The sequence below is a fragment of the Chelon labrosus genome, assembly GCF_963514085.1.
Source record: "Chelon labrosus genome assembly, chromosome: 13".
Taxonomy (NCBI): domain Eukaryota; kingdom Metazoa; phylum Chordata; class Actinopteri; order Mugiliformes; family Mugilidae; genus Chelon; species Chelon labrosus.
In genome coordinates, this window is record NC_140346.1 from 28,708,186 (window position 1) to 28,724,432 (window position 16,247).

Consider the following 16,247-nt stretch of genomic DNA (forward strand, 5'->3'; position numbering starts at 1 on the left):
AATTCAGATTATTTTTATCTCCAGCTTTAACAAAGCCAAGGGGCTGAGTGACTGTTTCTATTTCATCTAAATATAAACACGTTGAAGTGAAAGAGATGGCAGCTAATTCACTGTTTCATAACAGCTGATTATTTTTTTCCATTAAAGCCAAACACAGTCATTAAATGGAGCTAATTTAAGTCTCCTAACTTCCTTTTATCTCGTCTGGCCCAGATTTGTCATTTAAGTTTTAGATATGAGAAGAATAGTCGGGTCTCCTTTTGAATACTACACACTGATATTTAAATTAGTATATTAGGCTGCATGCCGGCTGCATGACGCTCTTAATTCTGCCTTATTTTCTTTCGTAAACCTGAGCTAATTTAGGTTTAACTTCCTTTAATCTTGACTGGCCCAGACTTTACTGGAAGAGAAGGCTTTAGCTTTCAGATAAGAGAAGATCAGATGGCGTTTCTTAGCTCTTGTATCTGAGCCGGTACGCTGCAGACAGAGAGGGGGTTGTGCAGGTGTTATTTGTTTTCTGGGTATGTTCTCCCAGAAACCCTCTCATCCCCTGATCCTGGTCTCTACTGTGGCAGCCTGAGGGCCACAGAGAAGCAGCCTTCTTGTGTTTTTAAAGGTCGACTTTTTGATTCTCTGGCTCGGTGGGGAAATTGGAGTAAGGGAAGTAAAAGAAAATAATAAGAAATCTCTTGCTTTTCTACCATCTGTTGTTGTTCCCGTGAGCTTGGCGTTTACACCGTACCGTTGCTCCAGTGGAGCTGAGATCAGACTCCGTTCGCCAGGAGAGTGGTGCAAAGCAAACAGCTCATCATCTGCAAAATAAAATCTGTTGCAAGGTAAAAGTCTTTCTTTAGTGGAGACTCAAGCTGATAAAATGTGTCTGAATATGTGAAAGGTAAGAACATCAGGCAGAACTAATTGTGCAGTAATATTAGTCTGCAGTACTTACACTTTTGACTCTGCGTGCAAAACATTTACCAACCCGAGTGGAGCTCTCTGGCAGAGTTACCGGCCTCTCTGCTGTACTCTATAATAGTAGAGACCCAGGACGCCCACTCTGCCCTCTCTGTCCCGCCTCAGCAGTCTGTCCTCAGTCTTCACAGAGTCTCTGCCAGTCAGAGCAGAACTCCTCATCATCACACGCTGAGGCCCTCGCTGTACTCCAGCTCTCCTAATCTGTTGTCTGTAATTGCCGTCGCTCTTCCGACCTTGTTCTTTTTCCTCTCGGTGTCCTCAGAGGGAGGAGATCGCCGAGCATTTGTTTAATGGAGGCATCTGATGCAGGCAACTTTAACTTCATGACACGTTCTATAAACTCATCCTGACAGAAACATAATGCCACCAGGAGTTTTTAAATGAATACATCGGCCACTTTAATACAGAGAGATGGAGAGGAAGAAGAAGGATGAACATTTACTGAGGAAACATGGAATGTAATAGTTTGGAGTCATGACCGGGGACAGGACCCCCTGGAGGCTTAAGACTCTTTTAAAGTACTGCAGGACTAGACTACACTGGTGCGATGCCTCGTCAGTCTGTCTTGCTCTGTAACAACTCCACCCAAACACTAGTCAGCGCTGTGTCTTTTTTTACCAGTCGGGTTCATTTTTGTTTCTACTTCCTGCTTCACTTTCAAAACAAGTCAAACAAATGTTTGTATCTCTGAACCTCCTCAGTTAACCTTTCCTCCATGTGTTCCATCTTTATTGATCCAAAACAATCAATTTGAAAATTGCGGCGATGGAGAAACAGCCAGAAATACTAAAGAGGAAACACGCTACTACCAAGCGGACCAATCACACGATGGGGAGGTGCACGTCAGGCTACGACGCTAGGGTCTGCGTAGGGTCTGGGCTGCCGTAGCTACAGCGTCAAATTAAGGCAGAAACCTAAATCGAAGATGATAAATGTAGGTGAATGAAGGAGACCTCTGATGAGGACTTTTTGTGCGACAGACAGCCTGAGGACAGAGTGACAGGATGACAGTGGCTTTAAAGGACAGGCTTGAGGGAATGATTGCGAGGAAACAGTGCATTGGATGGAAGTAGTGATATTGAAAGTGAGGACAGGGTCATGATTTTGTCTAGTTCTGTCCAGTTTATGGATACCCTGCAGGACTTTTTGTTCCAAATTTGTGTTTCCTGCTCCTGCGTCCTTGTGATGGGAAGTTCAGCTCTTTTGCCACAGCTCCCAAAGAAGAGTTGACTCTTTCTCTTTATTTAGTATCATTTATAGCCTGATGTTGATAAGCCATGTTGCATTCAATGTTTTTATGAGAACTCTAATAATTGTCTCATCTGTGCAGTTATTCTGTCACTAAAGCATTCTTTGTTTAATATTTCAATAAAACTTTAATTGTGCAACAAATGAACAAAACACTGCAGTCAAATCCACACAAGCAAAAACAGAACCAAACTGTAAACAAACAGTATAAATGTCCTTAGTGAATATTGGCATTGAGAAAAATCAGATGCCTCAGCTTTGACGGGCTGATGTGATTTACTCTCTCTGAGTATCTGTCCTGTTCAGGGCTGTCTGCTGTAACTCAGTCAGCCACAGCATCTGTCCCCCAACTCTCTCATAAAAACAAAGTTCTGCCCCCGTCCTCACGCCAGCAGAGATGAACGAGCAAAAGGAAAAAGAAAACAGCAGGGAGCCGGCTCTCGCTCCATGGGAATAGGTTCTTCTGATTCACCAGCAAACATCGTCTCTTCTGTGTATGACACATCAGTACAGTAGTATACGTGGCACTGGAGCATCCTTAGTGAGCTTTTACTTCATTTTGCAAAATGCTGATACTGACTTGATGGACATTTTTATGATTTATCCAGACGCTCACAGCTCTCTGTCAGGATGCATCTCTTTGAGTCATATTCAACAAACCCTTGTCACGCTAAAGCAGGAAGACATGGGAAGAAATGAGGCAGGATGAGGATTTCTTTCAAATATTTTTGGTGGCAGTGATATTATTTCACAGAGCAGGTCCAGATATATCTGTCAGCAGCAGGTTTCAGGTCAGAGCTCTGCAGATTTAATAAATGATGGATTTGTTTTTTTCACTGAAGCTGTTGGAATAAACATCAGGTGTAGATTCGGGGGGGGGCGGGGGGGGGGGACGGGGGGGCTCTCAGCTTGCCTCCTCTTACCTTACAGTATTTCACCTTCAAAACGACCTTCAGCCAAAAGATGCAGAACAAAACCGCTATGATAGCAGCAACTGCTCCTTAAAGATGATGCATGCTGCTGTTGTTGCCCAGATATCCTATTATCTAAATTCTTAAACACAAGAACCTCGTGGGAAAACCATGTTTCAGTGTCGTCTGTCTGCAGAAGCATCACTTGTACAACAGTATTCTCCATAGCTGAGCATAAATGAGTTCCAGAGCCCTCTGCCCCTCCTCTGCCCCTCCTCTGCAGTCTGAATTTTAAACGGAGCCAGTGCGGTCCACAATTATGACACGCTGTCAGCTAACAACAGACATTTTGTTCTCATGTTTCACCACAAAGTGAAAACTGCAGCCTCAGTAACAGCATCGCCTCCTGCACACCCGTAATAAGAACAGCTCCTCTGCTGAGGTCCGTCTCGTTCTCCTGCTTCTGAAGCTAACGTTAGCCTCATTAAAAGCTGACCTCCTACTCAGCCTTTCCCACAAATGGCTCACCCAAATCTAACCTTTATCTTTCTGGGGAAAGTGGAGGGAACACGCCTGCTGTTCTTCTTCAGCCTGCTTCACACTCACATTAGGGAGCTGCCCGGTTCTGCTGAACTGCATTAACTGTGTGAACCGAGCAGCTGCAGTCGGCCGGCAGTGGAGCAGCGGCGCCGGGGTTCATCCTGGAAGTTGTCAGGGGATTGTGGGAGAGAGAGAGACTCATTCAGCCGCTGATCTTCCGGTCCGGAGCTGCCGGCTGCTCCCTGCAGGCTGCTGCTGCTGCTGCTGCTGCCCTATCATAATGGCACAACAAATTGGGCAATGAAAATTTTTTATAAGTTCACTGGAATTCAGTGACCATCGCTGCTGTTATCACTGCAGCCCCCGCCACGGGGGAGCAGCCGAACAAATTATGTGTTACAGATGAAATAATCCTGCAGCTCCTTCAGCGCTCACACTTGTTCATTGTGGCTTCTCCTCCTCCTCCTCCTCCTCCTCCTCCTCCTCCGGCAGAGGGCTTCTGTTCACACTGTGCAGGAAAAGGCCTCAAATGTAGCTTGTAATAGCCAGAGTATTACACAGAGCATCACCGCTTAGTACAGCAAGTGTCACTCTTGCATCTGTCTCTCTCTCTGACGTCCTCAGCTTCAGTCATGTGGACGCTGGTGAAGGCTACAAGCCACGAATGTTTTATTATCCCTGAGTGTTATAAAATATGTCGCGAGTCCTGGCTTTGTGTGGTCCTTAGCTATCTGTGCTGGATAAATGTATTGTGTGGAAATCCCTCCACTTCCTCTCCTGCCTTGCGACTCTATTTATGGTGAAGCTATGCTCCTAGCAATCGTGGCTAAGCTTCTCTCCATTTCCACGTTACAAGCTTCATGTAAAGGTTGAGGCCTGGATGTTTGAAACTGGACAAAACTCAAGAAATATATTCACCATTAACAGTTTGAGTCCTGCAATCAAGACAGAATAAAGTAATAAAGCTCTAAATGTCTGCCTAGCATCTGATTAGCGAGCAGGTTGAATTTGCAAGGTGTGAGAATTACATAGGAGACCTTAACTGTACATTTAAAATAAAATTGTTATCTATTCCTGCTTTGTCCACTAAAGACTCTTTTAGAGTACTGCAGGGAATAGACACCATAACCTACGTACGTAGTCTACGTTGGTGTGAACCATTTATACTTGTGCAGTCGTCAGTCTGTCTCACTCTGTAACAACTCCTCCCAAACACTAGTAGGCGCTGTGTCTTTTTTACCGATCGGGACTGAAACTTTCGACGAAATTTCCCCAAAGACGAGTCGCACAAACATTTGTATCTCCGAACCTCCTCAGTTAACCTTATCCTCCTTGTGTTCCATTTTTATTGATCCAAAGCAATCAATTTGAAAATTGTGCAGATGGAGAAGCAGCAGAAAATACGCGTCTACCAAGCGGACCAATCACAGCTCTTGTGGTCTGCATCGCAGTGATGTGCACGTTAGGCTACGGCGTTAGGGTCTGGGTAGGGCAGGGAGTCCTGCCTCTAGGGGTGCACGAGATGAAAAATGTAATGGTGGAGAAGAAGTTATCTTCAAAGGAAAACATTACGGCTCTGCCTCGACTGTGAATCTGAATAAACCAGGAGTTAGCGAAGGGAGAGCAAGAAGGTTGGAAGAGGAACATTGGTGTGAACTGTGCTGCTTCCTGTCTTTTCACCTCCTCCTCCTCCTCCTCCTCCTCCTCTTCCTCCTCCTCCTCCTCCTCCTCCTCTGTGTTGTGTTTCTTTTAATTCTCAGTTTCCTCATACACTGAGGTTTTCAGTTCAACGTGCTGCGCTGGCAGAAAAAGTAAAGAATCGAAACAACGAGATAACACATCGACATTTACTCCTCTCTCTCTCTCTCTCTCTCTCTGGCTGTCTCTCAGTAGAGATGGGTGAGGCAGGAGGGAGGGGAGGAGAGATTTTTTTTTTTTTTTTTTTTTTTTTTACAGTATTCCCTCTTTTTTTTCCTGAGATCTGCCCGAGGGCGAGAATAACCTGACCAGCTTTATCCTTCACCTCTTTTCTTTGTCTCTCTCATACACTCTAAGGATTATGAGTCCAGGGAGAGATCAACCTCTGTCAGCACCAGGAAATGAATCTATTGATTCTTCCTCCTTTAATATTCTCTTCTTCTTTTTCTCTCTCTTTCCGTCCCAGACCAGGAATCTGTGTGTGTGTGTGTGTGTGTGAAAGGCTTCATGTGGGCGTGTGAATTTGAATTTCTGTGCGTGCTAGCTTCCTAATTACCATCCCGCCTGCCTCTCGAAGGAGAGATTAAAGAAGAGAGAGAGAGAAAGAGAGAGAGAGCTGCAGGATGGAAAACTAGAGATGGATGGATGGATGGATGGATGGATGGATGGATGGATGTGGTGATGGAGGAGGGAGGCTCTGCTGCAGTGCTCTAAATAAGTAGGGGATGTTTCTTTGACTCAGCTGATGCAGAGATAGGTTCACGGTAGTGAGGAAGAGGAGTAAGGAAGGAGACACCAGATGATCATATTCTGCTGAGATGATGCAGCATCAGGTTTCCTCTCTTCCAACTCCTCCTCCTCATCCTCATCACTCCATCAGACCTCTACAAAGTCACTGACAGGCCGTCTTCTTTCATTTCCTCTTCCCTTCGTCCCGTACCGTACACGCCCCAGCCCTCCTGCCTGTTTTCTCCTCTCAGACTAATGTCACTTTGTCCCGCTGGGTTTCCAGTTAGAAAACATCCCGAGCAGAAGATGACAGCTGGGCTTTTAGGCTGAGATCACATCAGAAAGGGTTTTCTCTCTCTTTCTTTCTCTCTCTCCTCCTCAAACTCTCAGCTCAGCCTGCAGTGTCACCGCGGCGCACAGCAGGAGGTCAAATCTGTGCAATGTAAAATTCAGAAGGAGGTGCTTTAGTGTTTCTGTGGATGTCAGTCAGTTTGGTTCCTCACACGAGTTCAGACTGAAATAACTAAACATGAAGTTCTGGCTTCAGCAGCAGGCAAAAGTTTCTTGACAACTTTATCTAGTTCCCTGCTAACACCAGCTCTTCTTAGCCTCCCAGCTAATCTTAGCTCCCTAGCTTCACAGCTAATAGTAGCTTTTCCTAACTGCTTAGCATCCCAACAAATAGTAGCTCATCTTAGCTTTAAAGACTTCAAGCTAATACTAGCTCTTCTTAGCTTCCTAGCCTCCTAGCTAATAGTAACCCATCATAACTTCCTAGCTAATAGTAGCTCTTCCTAGCTTCCTAGCCTCCCTGCTAACAGTAGCTCTTCCTAGTCTCCCAGCTAATAGTAGAGCTCCCTAGCTTTCTGGCCTCCCAGCTAGTAGTAGCCTCCTGACTGGCCTCATTAACTCCGTCTCATACTCTTTAGCAGTCACAGCAGCAGCTCTATGAAACGTTGAACACAACAGCGTGGCTGCATGTGTGTAATAAGTTCTTAGCATAAACCCGACCTGAGGCCTCTCTGACCTTTTCCTGCTAATGATGACAGCGGTCTTCTCTACCACCTGTCTCTCTTTTCATCATTTGTCATTCTCTGACTCACTTTGTCCACATCTGTTTCCATCCAGATCAAAGACGTTGCTTTCGACCAAAAAGCCTTTTTTTTGCTCTGGGATATTTTAGTTAATTCCATGTCTTCATTTCTTCTCCTACGCTTCATCTGCTCTCATTTCTGAGTCCTCTCTTTCTTTTCTTATTGATATTCAGAGAGGCAGTGAGGGTGAGGACATGTAGAGAAAGTTTGACCTTGTGTCTAAGGTGTGGAGGGAATGATGTATCTGTGTACTGTATATTTCATGTTGTAGTGGACTCAGCCTTTCAGGAGTGGTGTGGACATAAAAAGACAAAATAAAACGAAGAAAATGCTGATTTGTTCCTGGTATAATAAACATCTCCCTGGTGATATCTGATTATTGGATCATTGGTGAGCTCTTCTTCAGCCTGCCAGGTGATTCCCTCAGGTTCTGTACTAATTGTATACATCCGACTCTCTGATGTTAATTACAAAATCGGCATGTTGGCCGGCTCTCAGCCCTGGAGGCTTTCAGCATTGGTGCACCTTTATTCAGAGAGTCATTGAAGGCATGTTCCCACCATGCTTCTGTGGTTACATCTGCTGGAAAAGTACTGGACACTTTAGAGTTTCATTGTATTCTGCACCATCTGCTTTGAGGCTTCTTTGGTCTTTTGTCTGTAACCGTGCTTTTACTCTTGTTATCTACTCACCCAGGCATCTTTTACAAAATGAGATTTCCAATCGAGCCAAAAGCCTGAGTTTGAGGAATATGAGGCTCCGGTGTTTGGTTTGTGCCTTTGTGTATTCTCTCACAAAATCATAACCTCATCATTTAGTTTAAACCTCAGAATATGTCTGTGAAGGTTCACAGCTGACAAAAGACAACTAGACTGCTTCATTTCTAAAACATACTCACCGATTAGGATCTTTAACGACCAGATAATCACCAGGAATTAGAGGAGATAGTTTTGATCTAGTTCACTGACTCATAAATCCATCAATATTAATATCCATTAAGGAGCTGAACCTTATAACGGCTTTGCATTACATACATTTAATTAAGAGTTCTTAAAAGGATGCAGTTAATTCTCCAAACTATCTCTTTTCTGAAATTTTCTGCACACACACTTGTTTAATGTTTTGCACAAAAGAAAAACCTTTTCCAAACGTGAAAGCTCTATATCAGGGGTATCCAAGCCTTTTTTATTATTATTATTATTCAGGATCACATGCAGAAGAAAATACTGGTAATAGAAGTGAATTAAAATTAGCCTTCATCACAGACTAGCTGCCATTTCCTTAACTGTGTCGTCATATATCTTAGGCATCTTTCACCACAGTGACAGTTTCATTTTAATCAAACAGACACACTTACCCTTGTTTCCTATAAAGAAATATTCATCTTCTTGCTATCTTGCGTGTGTTTGGTTCTGCCAGTTTTGTCACAGTTTTTCTTTCTTGTCTTTTTGTTGTTATAGTGACCCATAAATCTATCAATATTAATATTAATTAAGGAGCTAAACCTTTCACCTACTACAGATGACATAAAATTAATTAATAGTTCTTAAAAGAATGCAATTAATTCCCCAAACTGCCTCTTCTCTGATCTCACTGGTCATATTTTCCATGCACAATCAAATGAACTCAGCAGGGTCTGTTGCTGCGTTCCAGAAAACTGGGAGATCTGAAATTTCTGACCTCCTCCTACTAGGTGCTCTGGACTCTGACTGCTAGTGAAGTCGGGGCAAATCAATCTACCCCGACTTCACTGAGATGCATTGTCAGTAACTTCTGAAACAAAACAGATATTATCTTATCGCGGTCGGCCATGTTTGTTGTTTATGTTCGACTTGGTTCTCCTGAAACACTTTGAGGTTGCATCTAGTTCACTCCAAGTGAGATAAATCCAACATCCCAGCTTTCTGGAATGCACCATATAAGATGGTAGTTCTGCTCCAGAGAGATCAGCCTCATCCTTGTTGCAGCCGTTAATTCAGTCATCTCAGGCGACTGTTTTATTTTTCATGCGTGGACAGGATCAGATATGCAGAACTGAGTTGTAGTCGTTTCACCATGAAGTCACTGATCTATATTGGGGTGATGCATCTTATTTGGCAGCTTAACAGGGTGAGCCAATATAGGAATCAAACCTGCAACCTCCTCTAAAGACAATAAAAGATATAGAGTCTCTTCACTGAGGAGCGTAAAGTGAATGGAGGCTTTCAGCCGTTTCATACATATACAATGTGAACACGGAGCGGTCGATATAAAACCCGACTCCGGCCGTGGCTCAGGTTTAGTGACACACCTCGTAAAAATAAAAAATAAAATCCATTTGGTTTGGTTTGTGACCGCTGCATTATTCAGAGAGGAAACACGTTTCTCTCTCTATATATAACGTCTTTCACATCATTACGACCGCTGCATTATTCAGAGCCTTAAATGACGCGCTGACATATTTAAATCGCGGTTATCTGGGATCTTTGCTGGGTTTTATTATGCAGGATTCTAAGTTGTTCTCTGCCCAAGGCAATGGGAATATAAAATATAAAGCTTTAGTACAAGGAATAACCTTGACTGGCTGTAACGTATATCCATTTCATTTGAGTTCTTCAGACCTCAGTATACTTCCGAGCTAGTTATTAGAAGGACACAGTTTCTCTGTGGGTCCAGTATTTGTGTCTTATTGTCTTTTCTCATTATTAATAATAGTAATGACACATTTCAAATAACAAACAGGCCGGTGCATTTCCTCTTACTTTCATCAGATAACTCTTTTTCTTATTCGTATAAAGCGGATCACTTCATATTTACCTCAGCGCTGAGGAAGAGGTGAAGGTTGAGGCTGAGATATCTTTATTTTTGTTTGCTTGAGTCAAAATCAACAGACCTTGCATTTCCCAGGATGCAACTCTTGTCGTGTGTGGCTGTATGCTGATGGTGTACGTCTGTGACTGTGCAGGAGACGAGGGTGAACCATGACAATTAAACTGACACAAAATCAGGGAGAGGGCTCTTTAATAGGTTAAATATTGCACAGATACATGTCTTGTATTATATGTAATGATGCAGTGCAACTGAAACCGGGCAACTACTTTATTCTACCCTAACAATAACCTGACGTATGAGTAGTATGTCTCATACAGAGGTACATGTTCGGGGTTATCCTTGGCTCGTCTGGTCTGGACCAACAAGCTTCATCTCCTCTTCAAGCTCCTGCAGTTTATACCTCTGTAGGACTAGACGCCATAACCTACTGTAGGTAGCACGTGGGGTCGGCAGTTGTGAGGCATTTCTACTTGTACCTCGTCAGTCTGTCTCGCTCTGTAACAACTCCACCCACACACTAGTCGGCGCTGTGTCTTTTTTGCCAGTCCGGTTCATTTTTGTTTCTACTTCCTGCTTCACTTTCAACAATGGCGACTGAAACGTTCATACAAATGCTTGTACCTTGTAGTTAACCTTTCCTCCATGTGTTCCATCTTTATTGATCCAAAACAGTCAATTCAAACATTGTGGAGATGGAGAAGCAGCCGGAGCCATTTATACTTGTGCACTCGTCAGTCTGGCTCACTCTGTAACATCTTCATCCAGACACTAGTCAGTGCTGGGTCTTTTTTTGGGTTAATTTCTGTTTCTACTTCCTGTTTCACTTTCAACAACGGCGACTGAAACTTCTGCTGAAATTTTGCCAAAATCTCCAAACCTCCTCAGTCAACCTTACAGAATTGCGGCAACGGAAAAGCAGCTGGAAATACTAAAGAGGAAACAAACTACTAACAAGTGGACCAATCACAGCTCTTGTATTCTGCTTTGCGTAGCTACATATCAGGCACTAACTACGACATGATCTGACGCAGAAAGATTACACCAATCTGAAGCAGCATTTTTCAAATAAAATAGTCTTTGAATGAATGACATCGACTCTGGTGGGACTCGAACCCACAACCTTTGAATTACTTCCTCTGAGTTTACCTAGAAGTCCAACGCGCTATCCGTTGCGCCACAGAGCCACATGTCAGTGATGCAATCTACAGATAAAATTCCGGTGGTTTTTATTATGCTTTTTTTTATACTAATGTCCATGTAAACGTAGCTACTTGCAGTTACTTTCTTTGAATACTATATTCATACTATAAAGAGGAAGCATGCTACTACCAAGCGGACCAATCACAGCTCTTGTGGTCTGCGTCGCCATGGAGGTTCATGTCAGGCTACGGCGTTAGGCTCTGCATAAGGTCTGGGCTGTCGCCATAGTTACAGCATCAAATTGGCGCAGAAGTACAAACTTCCTAATACTGCAATTCCTTGTCCTCCTTCATGCACCTTGGTGGCAAGTGACCAGAAATACAATTCTTCCTTCTGGCTCCTACAAGAAAAAACAAGATGGCGGCACCCAAATGACAAAGTCAAGGCTTCAAAAGAGAAAACATCCACCTGTCACAAAGCACAATGTCAGTTAGAATACCTGGTAAACCACTTAATGATGGAATTAGAGAAGGTTCATGTCTCTCTCTCTTCGTTTTCTTTGTCCTAATGTAAAGTTAAATAGCAGGGTTTCTGTATTTGCTGTGTAACGTTGAAGCCTCAGACTGAAAAATGAATTACCTCTAGTGACGAGGAGATAGAGAGAGAGAGAGAGGGAGAGAGAGAGAGAGAGAGAGAGAGAGCCGTAGGCGCTCGTTCAACCATTAGTCTGACCCAGAACGCTGCAGCACTTATAAACCAGAGCTCTATAATAGACCTGCTGTCTCTGCCACGACACACACAGTGACACCCTCCCTCACAAACACTGTCTCTCTATATCTTTTTCTTTTCTACCTTCCCACACACACACACTCACACACATGCACACACACACACACAGTGACACCAACAAATCTACGCTCACAGACGCCCAGAGGGTTCAGGGAAGGCTTTATAATTCCATTCCTTGTCTGGTCACCTCTGCTCCAGCGTTGATAAATAGGAACTGCCCCGCACCACCTGACACCTGAATAATATACGGGACACGCACCGACCCACAGGTACACACAGACAAAGGACGGTGCAGGAGAAAACACACGTTTTATAGAGAGGCAGCCCGAAGGGGAAAGCGAACACACACACTGATTTTTACCTCTGAGTGTCTGTGTCGCCTTCTTCAGTCGAACGTGATTCTAATCGAGTACAGTTTGTTTAATTCACCTAATGTGCAGCTGACAGTTTACATCCAGGGACAAGGTCACACCCAGCTGCAGAGAATAGTGTCTCCTATAGGGGTAGGCAGTGAGGCTGTTGAGGTCGGGGTGATGGAAGATATAAATGGTTGACGTGTGTTTTAAATAACTACATTTATAAATTTCATGCTGCAGCAGACAAACTGATGCTTTAAGAGTAACACATGGAGGAGATTAGGACCTTAGGACCTGAGCGATGAGCTGAGATTGTAAACTAACACATGCACCGATCAGCCTCCAAATTCACTAGATCCCAAACTGATCAAGTATCTGTGGGATGATCCACAGAGGCCCCTCCCCTCAAAGGCCCCCCACTAACAACAGGACACCCTCAGAAGGCCCATGTCCATTCTCTGATGAATCACCACAAGGGAGACCTGCACAATATTAGGAAGGTGGTCATAATATTATGCCTGATCAGTATACATCTAGCCTTTATGTCTGTCTGTCTGTATGTGTGCAACAGAATAAATGGTTGAGTCCAGTGTTAGCAGTAATCTTAGTGTTCAGTCAGAGGTTGTCCTCGTTCACCGTCTCTTCTCTCTATTATCATTCCATCGATACCATCAGCCTCTCTCTGCAGCTCTGAATACTTTGTCTTTGTTCTTTCTTCTTCTTTTCTTTTCTTTTTTTTTTTTAGTCAGCTCTTTTTACAAGCTGTTCCCTCGTCTCTCCTCCATCACTGCCACCGCCGCTCAAATTAGTTTAAGGCATCCGAGCAGACTCGCTCGTCTTAAAGGCTGCCACGCGGTCCTGGCCGAGCAGCCGCCCGCGAGCCGACACAGCAGCTTCAACGTGAGGAGTCTGAAAGGCAGAACGTCACCTTCTGTGATGAAGATGAGAGAGAAACAGCTGACGAGCAGATGTTGCTCCTTCATGTATAAACCACGCTGACGGAGAATGTGACGCTCAGGAAAATTATAGTAGAAGAGCTCAGATGGAGCAACGGTGATGGACTCTTTGTGTTTTAATAGTTTCTGAACAACTCCGCTGGATATTTTGGTCTTGAAACTGCAAATATTTGTCTGGGACTAGTTTCACCTGGAGACCTCTGGTGATTTATAATAATAGCAGAGACCGTCTGTGATCTGGATCCAAAGTGAATCATGAATCAAAGTGAGCCATACTCTTAATTTATAAACTAAATATTATCAAATATTAATCCTGGAGGCCACACCATCTTCCTGAAAGTTGTTCTAGAGTCTCTCCATTGGGAACTGATTCTTCCGGGCCAATCAGATCATTTGGGGGCGGGGATTAATGTGTATATGGCTGCCGTTGGAGGAGTGAGATGTTTAGGATCTACTTTCTCGTCTGTTTTAAAGTAAACTGAAAGCTAAATAACGTTAAAGGACAAACACCTTTAAAGTTATTTAAAGGAGAACACCTCAATCATTTAATGTCCCATACTGGCTGCTCTGATTGGTTGGAGGACTATCCAATACATCAGCTGAAACACGCCCCATAACGAAATCCAAAATGAAGACTTACCAGTACCAAGACATTCCAAGTTTTGATGAATTTGCTTTCAGCATCCCGTCGTGCATATCTGATTTATTCAAGTGTCAGGTTAGACACCACATCTTTTATCCAGTGGGCAACTGATAAGAGACTCTGCCACTCTGCCATCTCAAGAGTATTAGGCCACATGTCAGGAGGGTCAACAACTCCCTCTGGTGACTCCGTCCCATCAGGGATAACTCCAAACAGCGAGATAAATGAATCTGGGTCAAGTTTAACGTTAAGAACTGAAAAGGGAGCCTTGCAATACCCCTCTAACTTGGGACAGAGCCAGAACATGTCATTTAATGTTGCATCCACAGATTAACCTCTATCGCATAGATGGTCAATGTGTGGGTATATTTTTGCCAGTTTGGATTTAGAAGGCAGCACCCTATAAACCACTTTAAATAAGAACCTCTTTTTTAAAGGAGTCCTGCAAATAAAAGACACATAAAACAAAAAAAAGATAAAATTTTACAGGCAGAAAAACAAGAGCATATAGTGGAGTCAGCCTGTAGTCCTCTCAGTCTGGATTTAAAATTAACTCAGTTAGTTTCCAGTCATTCTGCAACACATTCTATGCAAAGGGCCATTTTTTGCCAGTTCACTACATGCATACCTCTCCTCTGTGAGTACAAATGAACGTCTGTGTTCTAAGTCAAGATGAAGCTGCATCAGATCCATTTAGAGAAAAATCCAGCTCCAAACCGTCAGAGGAGAGAAACCTGGAAGGATGATGAGATGCATGACGTGCACCACATTTATATATTGATGCATACATCACGTCTTATATTTAAATCAGTTTCAGTTCATCGTCTCCATTCAGACCAGATGATTTCTGATTTCTATTTTCAGTTCGACAGGTTCGTTCGTCCGTTCAGTAAAGTCCTGACTGTGAGCGACGGCTCATTCTGACCCAAAACTGATGAAATGTAAAGTTTGTGTTGTCGTCTCTGCCTCTTTTTATTCTGTCGTCTCATCTTCACCTTGTTCCTCTGCGTCCTCCGCTGACATTTCTTTCTCCTCCTCCTCCTCCTCCTCCATGTCTTCTCTTTACTGTCTCACCTCGTCTCCTCTTTCTCATCACTTCTCCTCCTCGGCGTCTTCCTTGTTTGTTTTCTCGTCTTCCTCCCCTCCTCCCCTCCGGCTTTAATCTCACTCTACATCGTACCCTTTGATTTTCAAGTTGACAATTGAAAGTGCAACATCCCTCTCCGTTCCCTCATCTCTCTCTCTCTCTCTCTCTCCTCTGTGTATATTCCCTCCACTTCAATTTCCTACTTCAACTTCAATCTTTCGTATTATCAGAGAAGCTCCTCTTTCTTTACCAGAACATCGTGTTACATTTCGACTTTTGCTTTCTCTCAGCACAACGGGAGCAGAAGTCATTACCAACGGCAGAGCTGCTCTGTCAACACCTAAAAAAAAAACAGAGAGAGACTGAGACAAAGAGAGGAGGGACGGCAGTGACACATTTATTTTAATCTGCTGAGCAGAACGACAGCTGACAGCGGTGTAAGAGAGAAGGATGACAGAGGGAAATACAGGAAGCAAAGATGGAAATTAACACTGGAACTAGAAGTCGAGATGAAACTGTGGACCTGAACGGTGGATGACAGTGGGGGCTGATCATTATTTACCTGTGTTGGTCTCAAATGGTCATAAATGAGCAGCGCTGTTGTTGAGTTTATTATAGAAGTCGATCAAAAAAATGAAAGGACGCTCCATCTGAGAGCTCAGCTCGGCTACTCAGTCGTGCATATGTGCATTGCAATAACTTATTTTACTTTAAAACAGTCCCAGACTGCAGGATTTGGGATTTCTTTCACAAAAAGTGCAATAAAAGTGTTTTATTTCTTTTCCAAAGTCAAACAAAGTCAGGTGGGTTTATTCCAGCAGTGATAAAAACTGGAAACTCATTGCACGTTCCAATATTTTAGGTAACAACGGACACAGTGATGGGTCCTCCCCTTATAGCGACAGAGCAGATTCTATCTTCTGTCTGGTCATGGTGAGAACTTGCTCCACTGCTGCTCTGTGTATCATAAACATGCATCATTCATGATGAAGGTTATGAAACAAATATCTTCTGCAGATACGCACACAACAGCGCAATGGTCAACTTGCAAGCATATCTTTTTGTCTCAGGGTGATATGGAGCTGGCTCTGGATAGAGGATGTATGTTGGAGAGACTCTTCATAGATGTTCATGTCCTGTTCTGTCTCTACGACCTGGACCTCGTAGGAGAGTTTATGTTCTACAGGATAAATTAAAATATATGTCCCTCTGTCTTCCTCTCCCTCTCTCTCAGGATGATCCCAGCCAACCACAAATACTTCCTGCT

The 16,247-nt window shown here is 43.5% G+C and overlaps 1 protein-coding gene across 1 annotated transcript in view; it reads left to right on the forward strand.

Annotated features, from left to right (window-relative positions):
- LOC311498300 (leucine-rich repeat and fibronectin type III domain-containing protein 1-like protein) overlaps positions 1–16,245 on the forward strand; it is a gene marked incomplete at both ends in the record, with an annotated part of 37,924 nt that extends 21,679 nt beyond the window's left edge. Inside the window, one exon of the mRNA XM_084558833.1 lies at positions 16,215–16,245. Coding sequence (XP_084414959.1) covers positions 16,215–16,245 — 31 coding nt within the window. The remainder of the gene's footprint in view (positions 1–16,214) is intronic.
- Positions 16,246–16,247: the final 2 nt, after the last annotated feature.